The 16,906-nt window shown below is 39.4% G+C and overlaps 1 protein-coding gene across 1 annotated transcript in view; it reads left to right on the forward strand.

Moving 5' to 3' along the window:
* The window catches only part of ADGRF4 (adhesion G protein-coupled receptor F4), a 28,408-nt gene that overhangs the window by 887 nt on the left and 10,615 nt on the right, over window positions 1-16,906 (forward strand). Inside the window, exons 2-5 of the mRNA XM_062187515.1 lie at window positions 10,682-10,790; window positions 11,605-11,659; window positions 14,489-14,640; window positions 15,831-16,082. Coding sequence (XP_062043499.1) covers window positions 10,698-10,790; window positions 11,605-11,659; window positions 14,489-14,640; window positions 15,831-16,082 — 552 coding nt within the window. The 5' untranslated portion in view covers window positions 10,682-10,697. The remainder of the gene's footprint in view (window positions 1-10,681; window positions 10,791-11,604; window positions 11,660-14,488; window positions 14,641-15,830; window positions 16,083-16,906) is intronic.

The following is a 16,906-nucleotide window of genomic DNA, read 5'->3' on the forward strand; positions in this document are numbered from 1 at the left end:
GAAATCTGTCAGAATTTGGATCCAGACCTCAATTTTTGGAAAAGATACTGAGCAACAAAGAGATTGGCTGGAAGCCAGCTAAAATAGTCAAAGATGAGGTATATCTGTTTCTAATAGATCTTTCGTATCTTACCTTCCCCCAAGGCTCTGTTGAAGCACCTCATTCATGGCAAAGAGTGAGTGACTGAATGGATTATATTACTAAGGCCAAAAAAGTCTGGGTCATAAATACATAAGCAACTTATTTAGGCATCTGTTGTTATAATCTATTGACCCTTTTAGGATAGATGGAATGTAGTTATGGAATTAGGCTTTGGGGAACAGCACACACACACACACACACACACAAACGTGGGTCACTTAACTCTGAAGTTCCTCTCCTTCCAGCTGACCTTTCTGAAGTGATCATTTCCAATGGATAATGCGACTGGCCAAGGAATATAGATGAGCTGCCAACATAAGTGTTCACTTCCTTAATGCCAACAACATAGTGAGAATAGGTCCTCCCTCTCACCCTGTGGTGCAGTTTGGTGGAGAACACTTGGGGAAAACATTCGTTTGGCTTACTAATATTAAAATTTTTCATGAAGAGTTTGAGTGATTATACTTCCTGGTACATTCCTGACTGACTACACTTAGAGTTCCCAGGCTGACCTGTTTCTGTTTTCTGTGGGAGCCCTGATGCCAGCCCTGGCTTGACATGTTTAGACAAGTGGGGAGTCCCTTCGTCTGTATGAGTCAACTCTTACAACACCATCTAGCATGTCAGAAGTAAGTTCCAGTATACAGGCAAACTAATTGTAATGTTGGATATCAACTCACTCAGAAATTCAGGTCTAGGTACAAGGAAGGTGGAACAAATAGAAGGTGTTCAAGAATAGCACGGGTCTTCTGGATCTGTCCAGGGAAAACTGTGTTGAAATAGATACACTCATTTCCATACTACTCTCTTATGCCCATGGCAGACATCACTGATCTAGTATGGCTTTATTTCTTGTTCAATCTAGATGGGGCCTCACAATCCTTTTTCACATATACCTCTTTCAGGTAGTACAACCATTAGACAGCATTGCTACTCAAATTGCTGTTTCAAAATCATTGAGAATTGCAAATATGGTTACTTTCCCATCAAAGAAAAATTGCCTCATGATTTTTGAGCAAAAGCTTCAGGTGCTGGAATCATTCTCTGCAGGAATCATTCATTTATCCATTGAATGTCTACTGAGTAGTTACTATGTACCTTGTTCCTGCTAGGAACTGAGGATAGAGAAACTTTAAGTGTTCACTTCCTTAATGACAACTTGATATTTTGGCCTATTCTACTAGTTGTGGCTTAATTTTTCTGAGGCTCTGGGACTAAAAGCAAAAATTCTAGTGCAAAAATGCATTGTGATTCGGGCTTAGGCTAATTAGAATCAATCTTCTGGGGTGGTAGATTCTTAGATACATTCCCTCTGTGTCAGGTTGATTTTCTTTAAGCCTCTGTGGCCAGCAAAGGTTGTTCATTCATTCTCTCCCCGCCACCCTCACCCCCATCATTAGATTAGAGCAGGGAGCCTGGCTTCCATTCAGCAGCCTGGAATTGCTATTTATTATCATGTGAAAAATCAAGAGAGATGGCAATTCACACATTTACAAGAACCCACAGAGACAGTGGTAGTTGGGGGCAGGAATTTGGTTCATGTTTCAATTACTTGATAGGTCCTGAGAAGCTGCCATTGGAGGTGGCCTAGTTGCTTTATGTCTGAAATACATCATCTTTCAAAAACTTTGGAAACAATATGTGGAAGTGCTGTTATTGGGTGACTAGTACAGAAACTGGAGGGAGTTTGTTTGTAAATGGAAAATAACAATTTATGTCATTGCTACAGACAGCCTCAGACAAGAGGCCTTTTGCATCTTATTTTCTCTACCATGTTTTTATTCTTTATTTCTGAATCCATTCTTCCCTGCTTTGTGTTCATTCCAGTCTTCAGTATAAGTGACTTAAAAGGCTTCTATGAACATAGTACCACAGATACTTTCATTAGGTGGTGCCTTTACAAATACACATGGGACCTGAGTCTGGGTAGATTAATGTATTTACCTCCAAGACAACATATTGTCATGGAACAGCAGCCTTAAATTCCCCACAAATTTTTCATTGATTAAGTAAATTTGGTAAAACTTGGGTGAGACAGTGTAGTACAAGAATTCTTTTTTTAAAAAAAATAAAGATTTGGGGCTGGCGCTGTGGCTCAGCGGGTTAAAGCCCTGGCCTGAAGCACCAGCATCCTATATGGGCACCGGTTCGAGTCCTGGCTGCTCCTCTTCCAATCCAGCTCTCTGCTATGGCCTGGGAAAGCAGCGGAAGATGGCCCAAATCCTTGGGCCCCTGCACCTGCATGGGTGCCAGAAGAAGCTCCTGGCTCCTGGCGTTGAATAGGTGCAGCTCCATCGTTGCGGCCATCTGGGGAGTGAACCAGTGGATGGACAACCTCTCTCTTTGTCTCTACCTCTTTCTGTAACTCTTTCAAATAAATAAAATAAATATTTAAAAAATACAAAAATGAAGATTTATTTATTTGAGAGGCAGAGTTACAGACAGACGGAGAGACAGAGGGAGAGGTCTTCTGACCTCTGGTTCACTCCCCAGATGACCAGGAGCCAGGAGCTTTTTCTGGGTTTCCTACTTGGGTATAGGGGCCCAATCCCATGGATCACCTTTCACTGCTTTCCCAGGACATAAGCAGAGAGTTGGATCAGAAGTAGAGCATCTGGGACATGAGCAGATTCCCATATGGGATGCTGGCACCGCAGATGGAGGCTTAACCTACTACACCACAGAGCCAGCCCCTACAAGAATTCTTAAACCTTTGATATGAGTGTATGTGTGTGTGTGTGTGTGTGTTTATGTGTTTTGAAGGGAGGACAGAGTCTGGTGGTGGTTGATTTACACACTGTTTCTCATACTGATTTGACCAAGGAACCCCTTTGGATTAGTATTTGAATAGTAAGTGACACATCTTCTCAGCAAGATATCTTCCTGACACTATATCATAGGGGTTTATAGAACTAGACATTTTTGTAAACATAGTTTTGTTGATAAACTGAATATATCATGGAACCACAAGTCAATAAATTATGTATTAGTTTATTTTCTGTTCTTATAAGAAATACCTGAGGCTGGGCACTTTGTAAAGAAGAGGTTTATTTAACTCACAGTTCTGGAAGTTCAAGGGAATGGTGCCAGCATTTCTTTGGCTCTGACGAAGGCTTCATGGCAGGTGGAGTCATGGTGAAGAGTGCATGTGAAAGGGAGAGATAACGTGGTGACACAGGAAGCCAGAGTGAAGGAGTGGAGGAGACGATGTTGCTCGTTATATAAAACCTTCTCAGGAGAACTAACTAGATTTCCTCAAAAACTACACCAATTCCATCTGAAAGGAGTGTTCCCAGTGACCCAAAGTGCTCCCACATGTCCCCACCTCTTAAGGGACCACATTGGGGACCAAACTTCAAACACATGTCACAACACCATATCACAGTACAAAGGTAGCTTATGCATCCTATACTTGGAACAACTCTGGATTCTCCATGTAGGATAAGACTTGGCACTGATTCCACCCACTCCTCACTAGAGACTAGTAAACCATTCAGCCAGGTGAGCTTCCCTCAGTTAGCCTCACTCTGAAAGCTGCTTCTTGTGATACTGTCTAGGGTTCTTCTGGCAAATTTGTGCTCTTCTTGTTACATTTAATATTTAGATTTTTCATTCTCGTTTTTTCCTCATTCTTTCAAGAGAAAAATCCATGGCATGTAGGCATTGTACTAGGTACTTTGTATTTGCAGAAATGGTTCTGTTTGGAATCAGGCAAAACTGAAAGTTTATTTTATTTTAAAAGATTTATTTATTTGAAAGATTTACACAGAGAGAGAAGGAGAGGCACAGGGAGAGAGAAAGAGGTCTTCTTTCCGTTGGTTCACTCCCCAGCTGCCTGCAACGGCAGGAGCTGGGCCAATCTGAAGCCAGGAGTCAGGAGCTTCTTCCAGGTCTCCCACTTGGGTGCAGGGGCCCAAGGACTTGGATCATCTTCCACTGCTTTCCCAGGCTATAGCAGAGAGCTGGATCAGAAGTGGAGCAGCCAGGACTCAAACCAGTGCCCATATAGGATGCCGCCACTTCTGGCGACGGCTTTACCATCTCCACCTCAGCGCCGGACCCAGAAAGTTCATTTTAATTATTAAATCTTTATCAATGGCAAATTTAAGAACACATGCTCCCTCCACTCTGTTCTATAAAATATCAATTGGTTATGAGTTATAATGACAATGCTTCTTTTTGAATTCCTCATTCTCAGAGTCCTTAACTTCTCCCCATTTTCTGCTCCAAAGATTACCCTGGCTTTTGGCCTCCATCACATCTGAATTCTGATGGTAGTGAGCAAGTGTTGTATGCCATTCGCCGTATTTTTGTGAGGAGGGAAACAATCCAAGTGGGGCCCACATGGAAACATTTATTCAGCCTATCCCTGGCAACTGAACTGGAAATGAGAATGCTGATTCCTCTCCTCTTGGGCAATGTCATTAAAAATTCTCCCTCAACATCTGTAGTAACTGAAGGCAACTTAACCCTATAATTATTGTAACAAATGGTATGTAGGTCATATATACCAGACTTTAATAACATGAATCATCTCAAGTCTCATATTAATCAAAACCTTCTAGCCAATTGTATTCAGATGAAAATTTGCCTTTCTAGTGATCATGCTTATGACTTCATGTTTGCTATTAATAAAATTTTTCTTATTTTATATCAATATATAAAGTATATCATAATTTCATGTTCCAAAAAGAGCATAATGATCTATGGAAAATCTTATAACTGTCGGAACCTTTGCTCTTTGAACACTTTCAGGAACTATGTGGACTTTGAGGCCATAGCACTCATTGGAGAGACATTTTTTGACTCCACAAATCATATCAAATCATATCAGTGTGCCAAATGGCTGACTTTCTTCCAGCAAGGTTAGCTTTAAGCAAAATTCTTATGTTAAAAACAATGGACAGTAAAAATAACCTTTCTGAAAGCTTGGATATTGGTGTTATTATTCATAGATGTCTGTTTGGTTTACCTTCTCCAATTTGATGGTGCATTTAAAACAGTATTCTCTAGGTGGAGAACAAGTCGGTTTACCCATAGTATCAGTTCTGTTATTTGGTCCTGAATTTAGATATCTTATTTCCTGATACATTTACCATGATGGTGAGATAATGGAAAGCAAAAAATATCAAAGTGATCACTTTAGTGAGAGAAATGAACAATTTTTGATCTCCTAATGAAAGTGAATCTTATAGTTTATATCTATGATTTTCAACTTGTAAGTTGAAATTTATTAGAGTTGTGAATTTAGTTTAATGGGTGGCAGCCACTATTTGAGAGAATTTCAAACAGCATAGAGTGTAATACAAGATGAAAATACTGAATATATCAGAGTACCTTGCCAATAGGCAAGGAAGAATAAATATTTTACTTAATATTTAAAAATAAAAAACATTGTTTATTTTTCAGTCTTATGTATACATATATATGTAGGTACCTTTGAATGTATGATCTGCTTTTTACTCTTAGTAAAATTTTATGAAAGCCATACCTACATAGGTGTGAGTGTGAAGCAAATGGATATTTTAAAGACAATTTATACTGGTTCCTCTGTGTGGACTGGAAGAATTAATATCATTCAAATGTCCATACTATCAAATAAAATTTACAGATTCAATGATATCCCAATCAAAATACCAATGACATTCTTCTCAGATCTAGAAAAATCTCTGCTAAAATCCATATGGAAACACAGAGACCCCAAATAGTTAAACAATCTTAATTAACAAAAACAAAGCTGGAGGCATCACAATACCAGACTTTAAGACATATTATAGGCTGGCACTGTGGCTCAACAGGCTAATCCTCCGCCTAGCGGCGGGTTCTAGTCCCAGTCAGGGCACCGGATTCTGTCCCGGTTGCCCCTCTTCCAGGCAAGCTCTCTGCTATGGCCTGGGAGTGCAGTGGAGGATGGCCCAAGTGCTTGGGCCCTGCACCCCATGGGAGACCAGGAGAAGCACCTGGCTCCTGCCTTCAGATCAGTGCAGTGCACCTGCTGCAGCGCGCCGGCAGTGGCGGCCATTGGAGGGTGAACCAACGGCAAAGGAAGACCTTTCTCTCTCTCTCTCTTTCACTGTCCACTCTGCCTGTTAAAAATAAAAAAAAATTTAAAAAAGACATATTATAAGGCAGTTATAATAAAAACAGCCTGGTACTGGCACAAAAATAGACATGTAGGCCAACAGAAACTCCAGAAATTAATGCGCAAATTTACAACCAACTAGTCTTTGACAAATGAGCTGAAATTAATCCCTGGAGAGAGAATAGTCTCTTCAACAAATAGTGCTGGGAAGTATGAAACAGGGCTCTTACATTATACCTTTTACAAGAAATAACTCAAAATGGATCAAGGATCTAAATCTATGTACTAATGCCATCAAATTACTAGAGGAAAACATCGGAGAAACTCTGTAAGACATCGATGTAGGCAAAGACTTCTTGAAAAAGACTCCAAAAACACAGGAAATTAAAGCAAAACTAGACAAATTAGATTACATCAAGCTAAGACTCTTCTGCACTTCAAAGGAAGCACTCAACAAAGTGAAAAGGCAACTGACAGAATGGGTGATAAAATTTGCAAACTATGCAGCTGATAAAAGAATAACATCCAGGATATATGAAGAACTCAGGAAACCAGCAACTACAAAACAAACAATGCAGTCAAGAAGTGGGCAAAGGATAAGCACATTTTTCAAAGGATGAAATTCAAATCCCCAATAGATATTTGTATACATGCTCAGGATAATGAGCCATCAGGGAAATGCAAATCAAAATCACAATGAGGTTTTACTTCCCCCCAGTTTGAATGCCTATCATCCAAAAATCAAAAAACAGTAAATGCTGGTGAGGATGTGGGAAAAAAGTACCCTAATCCACTGTTGGTGGAAATGTAAACTAGTGCAACCATTATATAAAACATTATTGAGATTCCACATATATCTGAATATAAAGCAGCTATATAATCCAGCCATCCCACTGCTGGGAATTTACTCCAAAAATGGAATCATCATACAAAATAGTTATTTGTACCCTCATGTTTATTGTGACTCAACTTACAATAGCTACAATATGAAATCAACCAAGATGTCCATCAACTGATGACTGGATAAAGAAAATGTGGTATTTATACACCATGAAATAATACTCAGCCATAAAAATGAATGAAATCCTATCTTCAGCAACAAAGTGGATGCAACTGGAAACTTAGTAAATAAGCCAGGCTCAAGAAGACAAATATTGAATGTTTTCTCTGATATGTGGCAACTAATATAAATACAAAAAATCTATAAGAAGGGGATATCACTTTGGGATATGATTGTCATTTTTAGCTCATGTTTAAATTCCTGTGGAGCTGTGGTCTTCTTACTTTGTACGTGTTGAATATTATGATTAATGATGAATTAATCCTGTGAATATGGAGTGGATCAAAATTATTCTATCTTTGCAAAAGCTGATGAAGGTAAGGGAGGGAGGGAGGAAGATTGGGGGGAGGAGAATGAGGGAAGTGTGATTGTCTTCTTGGAACTATACCTATGCAATGCATAAAATCTGTTCTCTTTATTTTAGTAAATTTTTTTAAAAAATCTATACTAAATAATATTCATATTACAAGTTGCTAAGTGTGCCCACTCACCAATTTACTACGTACATGAGAACTTCTTTCCACCCACACTGCAGGATCATGAATTCTGTACACATAATCCCAACGTCTATGCAAATCCATTACCACACTTCACCTGTTGTTCTTCCTTGTTCCTTTTCTGCCTGCTTGGACTTGCTTTACAAGATCAGGAAGCAAATAAGAATATGTTCCCCCTGTTCATTTTTTAGGAACTTTAGATTCAAGGGCAATTAGGAAGACTTCCTGAAAGTGCTGTGGCTCAACATCTTAGCTGAAGGCTTGCTGGATTCATGAAATTCCATCCTAGACTTGACTCCACCCAGGAAGGGTCTGAAGCCAGGTTAGTGAGCTTCATCTGCTCTCTAGCCACAGCTTGCCTCATGTGTCTATATAGATTAGTTAATTCATCTCTGTTAGAGCCTAAGGGACTTATGTTTGCTGAGGGCTTAGTCTCTGCCTGGCCTTATTCTCTAGCTGCAATATATAACTGATCTTTCTTTTCACTATTTCTTTGACTTATTTATGCTCCCCAATGGCCATTTTTATGGAACAGACAGCATATTTTATTTTTGTGACACCATCACAATATGTGAGGAATAAAATGACCATAGTTCAGCAGGAATATAGGTAAGGGTTTTAAACAGTAATCAAGTGAAAAGATGTGACTTTTGTTCATATACAGTACATTTTTAAAATAATCACAGATCATTAAAACTATAGTAGTATATCATTTGTAACCATTTGTCTGACAAAGATATGAAACAAAGTTTGACTTTGCTCCATCTGCACCTTCTTTTTTTTGACAGAGTTAGACAGTGAGAGAGAGAGAGAAAGAGAGAGACAGAGAGAAAGGTCTTCCTTTGCAGTTGGTTCACCCCCAAAATGGCCGTTATGGCTGGTGTGATGCAGCTGGTGCACTGCGCCGATCCGAAGCCAGGAGCCAGGTGCTTCCTCCTGGTCTCCCATGCCGGTGCAGGGCCCAAGCACTTGGGCCATCCTCCACTGCCTTCCCGGGCCACAGGTGGACTGGAAGAGGAGCAACCGGGACAGAGTCCGGCACCCCAACCAGGACTGAAACCCGGGGTACTGGCGCTGCAGGCAGAGGATTAGCCTAGTGAGCAGCCGTGCCGGCCTCCATCTGCACTTTCAAGAAAATTATTTTAAGTAACTCTGTTAGCAGTAGGATTCTGATTTGGAATACCTATATAAAGTTAGTGGTGATGATCATGATGTTGATAACTTTCAGCTATTGTAATGATAATATCTTTGATATTTAGCTTTGAAATGTGGAGCTAGCAGAAAGAGGCAAAACACAAGACTATGGCAAAGGAATAGAGTTATCTGCTGAAACTTCTGCTTTTTCTATACAGTATTTTCTCCATACACAAGAGGGAGTCTTAGTGCTTGCTTCAGTAGCAGACAATTGTATATTTAATTTTAGTTTCATTTGCTCGTCTCCATATGCCTAGGAATCCAGAAATCCTTCACTGTGTAGGAGATATTCCCAATTAGAAGGCAGTGAGTCACAGTAGAACAGTGATTCTCAACTAGGGAAAATATTTTCCTCCTGGTAACATCTGGAAAAGTCTGAAGACATTTTGGCTGTCGGAACTCTGGATGTCCATGTACTACTAGCGTCTGTTGGTAAGAGGCTGGGGATGCTGCTAAACATACTACAGGCACAGGACAGCCACAGCAACAAATTATCAGCCAGCACAGAATGTCAGTAGCAACACTGATGTAGAGTTTAAGAATGACTCTCCAAATGAATTATCTGGGATGAACTCTAGGCTCCACCACAATGTATCTGAGTGACCTTGGGTTCATAGTTGCTCAACTCTTCATGTCATAGTTTCCTTATTCATAAATTTTTTTTGACAGGCAGAGTGGACAGTGAGAGAGAGAGAGACAGAGAGAAAGGTCTTCCTTTGCCGTTGGTTCACCCTCCAATGGCCACCGCGGCCGGCGCACTGCGCTGATCCAAAGGCAGGAGCCAGGTGCTTCTCCTGGTCTCCCATGTGGGTGCAGGGCCCAAGCACTTGGGCCATCCTCCTCTGCATTCCCGGGCCATAGCAGAGAGCTGGCCTGGAAGAGGGGCAACTGGGACAGAATCCAGCACCCCGACCGGGACTAGAACCCGGTGTGCCAGCGCCACTAGGCGGAGGATTAGCCTGTTGAGCCACGGCGCCAGCCCTTATTCATAAAATTTTATGTGATATGATTAAATGTGTTGATGCAAAGAAAATGCTTACAACAGTGATTGGCAAATAGCAGTTCTTGGTAAATGTTCCTATTACAGAAATTTGTGGGGGCTGGCATTGTGTTACAGCTGGTTAAAGCCCTGGCCTGAAGCACTGGCATCCCATATGGGTACTGGTTCAAGTCCCGGGTGCTCCTCTTCTGATCCAGCTCTCTGCTGTGGCCTGGGATAGCAGTAGAAGATGGCCCAAGTCCTTGGGCCCCTGCACCCGTGTGGGAGACTGGAGGAAGCTCCTGGCTCCTGGCTTCGAATCGGCCCAACTCCAGCCATTGTGGTCATCTAGGGAGTGAACCAAAGATGAAAGACCTCTCTTTCTGTCTCTACTTCTCTCTGTAACTCTTTCAAATAAATAAAATAAATCTTTAAAAAAAGAAATTTGTGGCTAACTACTAAGGAATGATGCTTCAGTGAACATACATCTTTCCAGGTACTTTTGACATTCCTTTCTTCTGCTGTAGAACGGTCAACAGTTGAGAGAAAGCCTTTTTCATTTTACACTTTAGCTGGCTTGAAAACAGATACTTGTGTCTTTTCCTGGGGCAGGTTATTTTGTTGTGAGTATCAGTGTGCCCATTGAATTTACTGTGTGGTTATTTAGTCTGCTAAGTTGTGTGAGGTTATCACCGTTAGTTGGATAAACCTTCTTTCTGTGTTGCAGGTGAAGATACTAATGCATGAAAATGAAGGCTCAGGCAACTTTCATTTGCTGTTTAGTATTATTTCTGGCCACAGAATGTTCCCACCATAGACCCAAGATTCACATAAAAGTAAGTTTGACCATTATTATGTGGTCAACCAAGAGAAATCCTTCAGTTCTCTTTGGTGGCCAGATTTCAAATAAACAGCATTTCATTTTAAATGACTGCAGCTTTACTTTTGGTGATAATTTTATAAAAAAGGAAGCAAAGAAGAGAGGTGGCAGAGACTCACCTGGGGAACAACAGTACATTAGGATAATCACATCATAAGCCATAGAGAATTTAGATAGCCAGATATTGAGAGGAGAAAGTTGGGCAGTAAAGCAATTTAGCCTCTGGTCTTAACTTTTGATTTTCACTAGTTACAAGAGTTGTTTCATTTTTCTGAGTCTTAAGCTCCCTATTTATAACATGGAAATTTAAAAAAATATATTATTTACAGTCACTTATAGGTATAAAGATTTAAGATTTTATTATTACAGCTTAATGATTACTCCTAATATCTGTGAATTAGGATATACAGGATCTGGTGGCCCATATTAGCTCCATCTTATGCTTAATAATACAGGCAGAGAATAATTTATGGGTTTAATTTTCATCATCGTGTTTTCCCTGGATATTTAAACTTTCCAAAAGATATACTCAGTCCAATAAGTTGACCTTCAGAGTCCAAGTGACTACTGTCAAGGTTCTAGCCCTTATGGGAGGACAGTGTATTCTCTGTGCTCTCAGCAATAAGTTCTTCAATAAGTTCTTGCTATACCAGCATGTGAATCTGCTGCCCTTGTCTTCCTAGTGCTGAACACATTTTCTCTTCATATTGATATGGAGCCTCTAAAGAATACTATAGTAAAGAGGACCTTTGGGAATTTATGTATTTCAGAATGGAGATAAACCTCAAAGCCCTGAAAGGAATCCTAAGACTGGAAGGATACAAGGTATGTGCGTACTATACAGTTTTTATCCTTTGGGAGACAAGGTAGACTAAAGGACAAGCTTTAGTGCTGCAATAGTGTTCCCATTCCATGACTTTCCAACTGAACAACAATCTAATAAGTTCTCTATATCTACCTATATTGGTAGGTTTTCTTATAATTATATCATTATCAACGGCCTAGCTAATGAAGCAAGCTGGCAAGTATTCTCATGTTTTCCACAATAGTTAAACAACTATCAATTTTCAAACCTAAAGGGGAAATCTGCTCAAAATCTTCTCAAAAATGATCTAATAGAAGGCAGAAAAGTAAAGAGGACAAAATTAAAGCATAATTCCATCAAAGATATTTCAGGATGCTTAAATGTATACCACTCTGTTGCTGCAAGGTCTATTAAAATGATGCAAGATGGATATCATGATGGTCATACTGGCCATACTCGAGAAATGAGAAGTAAACCAATTAGGGAATCAATATAATAACATATGAATCATGTGGTTCTCACTCAAATTAGGGCTAACTGGATTCAGCCTAGTCATGGCCTTGTGTATTTTTGGTAGCAAACACATATTTTTATAAATGTAGAATTGATAAGGGAAAAAGAAGAGAGACACAGCTAACATTTATTGGGCATTTATGACAATATTGATCTAAGTGCTATTTAAGATGATGTCTCATTCAATATTTGGGACCACCTTATGGCATTATCTTCATCCAGTGGATAAGAAATTGAAAACTATTTTGATTAACTATGTTGTAAAAAATTGATACTCTTGGTGGATGTCAAAGAAAGATGCAAATCTACTGTTCCTCTCCCAGAAAATGGAGTCATCTGTAGAGTTGTCCAGGTCATACAGATGGGGGCACTTCTGGACTCTCAGCGAGTTGGTCACTGATTTCAACACCTTAGTAGTACGTGGAATGACTTCTTCCCATTTCCACTGCCATTGTCCAAGGCAATTTCTCCTGGCATTATTTCAATGGCCTCAATATCAGACTCACTGGCATACATCAGTCCATTCAACCTACAGGCCAAATTCTACCTGCCACCAGTTTTTATAAATAAAGTTTTATTGGAACATAGCCAACCCTGTTCATTAACATATTTTCTTTGCTTTTATGCCAGAAAGGCAGAGTTGAAAAGTTGATACAGAGACCCGTGTGACCTATGAAGTGGAAAATATTTATTCTCTCACTAGGTTTAATATAGGAGGCAAAAATATAGGATGATCTCAGATCAATGATGAGTAATATTGCATTTATACACTAAAAAGTTGTTCATTGCTTAACTGAACATTCACAGTTGCCCCCCATTATTTTCAGGTTTCTGTTATTTGCCAATTTGCTTACTCACTGAAATTTATTTGTGACCCTACATCAATATTCACGGTGCTTTTGTGGTTCTTAACAGACATGCACACAGCAACAAAAAATAAATTGCATTTCAGGATACATATGATCCCTACTGTGGTTGACCAAGGTGATGTTCCGCCTTTTTGTTCTAGCTCCCAATCTGTAGATAAATATCCTTTCCCTGTCTACATATTGCCATAGTGTGTGTGTGTATGTGTGTGTGCTTCCTGTTGGTGGTTTTGCTATTTAAAATGGCTGCTAGCCATAGTGCTAACATACTTTCTAGTGTTCCTAAGCCAAAGATGGCTATGATGTGTTTTGTGGAGAAAATCCTTGTGTTAGGTAAGTTTTGTTCAGACACAAAGTAAATGCTATTGGCTGTGAGTTCAGTTAACCCATAACACATATTAGGTAAAGTGTTTTTAAGTGAAAAGACACATAAAATAATGCTGTATTTACAGCTGATGAAAACTGTTAACAAATGCTTGAAGGAATTTCTTATATTTCCCTAGAAGCAATGGTTCAGTGTTTGCTAAATTCAGTGTTTATGATGATTTTATAGGAAAAACTTCTGTGAATAGTGAGAATCTTCTGTACCTGAGAGTAAATTTAACATTACATTGGGTTTCCTGTTTTTTTTTTTTTTTTTTTTTTTTTTTTTTTTTAATTTAACAGCTCCATTTATCTGTTCCTTTAAAAAGTTTAGTAACTCCTGCTCTGTGTTGTCAGTTAACATTCAGAAAGTAATTCAATCACATTTTCTGGTAACTCTTTTATTTTTTCTGACAGGCAGTTAGACAGTGAGAGAGAGAGAGAGAGAGAGAGAGAGAGAGAGAGAGAGAGAGAGAGGGAGAGGGAGAGGGAGAGGGAGACAGAGAGAAAGGTCTTCCTTCCGTTGGTTCACTCCCTAAATGGCTGCTACGGCCGGCGCGCTGCGCCGATCTAAAGCCAGGAGCCAGGTGCTTCCTTTTGGTCTCTCATGCGGGTTCAGGGCCCAAGTACTTGGGCCATCCTCCACTGCCTTCCTGGGCCACAGCAGAGAGCTGGACTGGAAGAGGAGCAACCGGGACAGAACCGGTGTCCCAACTGGGACTAGAACCCAGAGTGCTGAAGCTGAAGGTGGAGGATTAGCCTAGTGAGCCACGGAGCTGGCCTCTGGTAACTCTTAACTAGCACAGCATCATAGGTCCTTCATGACATAATTTCTGATTTTTTCCCCACTTGCATTTTTTGCCACTTTCCCTTCAGGTGCTCTGAATTAGCCTATCTGAATTGTCCACAATTTGCCTGTCTACATGCTAATCACTCTTCCTCAATGCCAACCTCACAGTCTGCCTGGCAGCTGTTTCTCATTGCTGTGGACCCAGTTCAATGTCTCCTCCACAAAGCAATCCAAACTCCCCCAGAATGGATTAGATGTTATTGTCAGGGAAGAGAAATTCTAAGTTGGGTTCTTACTTTTTCTCTTTTCTGTTTTAGAGAAATGCCATGGATCTTGCAGTTCTCCTTCCAACTGCAGCCAGCCCTGCGGTAAACACTTTCATGGAGAAGTAGGATTTACATGTGATCACAAAAAGTGGCAAAAATCAACTGAAACATGTACAAGCCTTTCCTTGGATACTCTCTTTCAGGTGATGCATTTACATATGACTAGGGATAGAAGCCAGTACCTCAGGAGGTGATAGAGGCATTTTCAATGTGATCTGTTCAGCATGGCATAAATATCAGACCTGGTCTTAGGAAAAGCTACAGACTGGGTTAAATTGGTTTCTTGTCCTACCTTCCTTATGCAGACTCTCCCATCTCTTAACTCTGTGTTTCTCCCTCTTAGAATCATTTCTCAAAACAAACCAACCAACCATGAAACTCATTTATACTATAATGTAAAAGACTTCTTAGTGGGTTAAGTTTTAACTCTAAAGGTGGGTTTGTATGCACTTGTGCCAATTAATCAATTGAATGTGTATAGAATGGAATTAATTTTGAAATCTTTTTCTTGTACCTTCAATCACTTGACTAATAAAAGGAGGAATATGTGATCCAGAGGGAACAGAAGAAATTCAATGTGTAATAATTAATCTCAGTTAAATCAACATCTCCTATCTAATATCTTTCACTTAGCAACCATTTCTTTCTTCTTTCTCTCATATCCCATTGAGGCACATGGATCTCTGTATTTCCTAAAATTTTATTGGTGGTTTTATAAAAGAATTGCAGGTGAAGTCTCTATCACTTAACATAGGTAATCATGAAGAAGTCATTGCAACTATGATAGCATTCAGAAGGGAATAAATGGAATTAAATTCTTTCATTCCCTTATCTTAAGTCACATTCCAAGTAATTGTAGGTAAAAGTACTGGGAAATGAGTGAATAGCTTCTCGTTAATGAGATCTGAATTTCTGAAATCACAATAACTTTAGCATTCAGTGTTGAATGTGCCAATGTGCAAGACCCATGACCCTTGAAATCCTTGCTCTGTTTCCCCATATCTCTGTAGAGAATTGGTTGTGATAGTACTCAGAGCAAAATCACTGTTCTGAAAGAAAATGTCAGAAAGAAAGGTTAACATCACAAGGGCTGGCCCTGTGGTGCAATGGGTTAATGCTGTGGCCTGAAGAAAAGTTAACATCACAATCTAGTGGGAATTTCGGTGGAATCCCTGCCTATTTGTGACTCCACATTTCTTATTCTCTGTACAACTCAGGATGTACACTTGCTTCTCCATCTATTTTCTCTGTATGGATTGTGTCTTTTGCTCTTTTAATCTGACACATTAATTACTTAAGCATTTTTGAATGAAGCAATATATTTTTTCAACAGGACTCAGATGATGTATCACGCCTTTCTGTGGTAGCACCCTCCATACCTCTGCACATTCTTGACTTTCGAGCTCCAGAGCCTATTGAGAGCGTGGCTCAAGGAATCCGTAAGAACTGCCCCCTTGATTATGCCTGCATACTTGATGTTGTGAAATCATCAGAAACCACATCTGGAAACATTGCATTTATAGTGGAGTTGTTAAAAAATATTTCTACAGACTTGTCTGACAATGTTACTCGAGAGAAAATGAAGGTATTCTTTGTTAAATTAATTAAAAACTGATGATGTTTTTCCGAAGATCTTATATTTTGACACTTATAATTGTACTTCTCAGGGTAAAAACTACAACTGTTAAAACAACAGCAGGCATTTCAATTTTGCAATAGTCATTCTAATTTATAGATATTTTCAAAAAGAATATTTTTAAAAATTCATTTTTATACACATTATTTTCAAGAAAACATCACACAGCAATGATCATGACTAAGACTGACTCTATTTCAGTGTTTCCCAATTATACTCTATAGAACTTAAGTGTTCTAAAAATGTTATGGAGATTCCTTTTTAATTCTTTTTTTCTTATTTGACATAATAATTACACATATTTGTGGGGTACTGTTTGATAGTCCATATTGCATCTATGCAATGTGCAATGATTACATTAGTATTTCTGACTCTTTGTATCTTACATATAGAATTTTTAAAAGTTGATTTCAAAGAAGAAAGATAGGGGTGAATACTTGGTACAAAGGTTAGAACACCACTTGGGATGCCCACATTCCGTATCAGAGTGCTTGGGTTCGAGTGCAAGTTCTACTCTAGATTCCAACTTTCTATTAATGTGCACACTGGGAGGCAGCAGGTAATGGGTCAAATACATGGGTCCCTGACATCTATATAGGAGACTCATTAAAATCCAGCCTCCTGGCTTTGGCCTGGCCCAGCCTTGGATGTTGTGGGAATTTGGGGAGTGTATGGAAGATCTCTCTTTCGTTGTCTGTCTGTCTCAGTCTCTCTGCCTTTCAAATAAATAAAACAATATGTAAAAGTTAAAGCAAAAAGAAGAATGGAGTGAA

This window comes from Lepus europaeus, chromosome 3 (genome assembly GCF_033115175.1).
Source record: "Lepus europaeus isolate LE1 chromosome 3, mLepTim1.pri, whole genome shotgun sequence".
NCBI classification, from domain to species: Eukaryota; Metazoa; Chordata; class Mammalia; order Lagomorpha; family Leporidae; genus Lepus; species Lepus europaeus.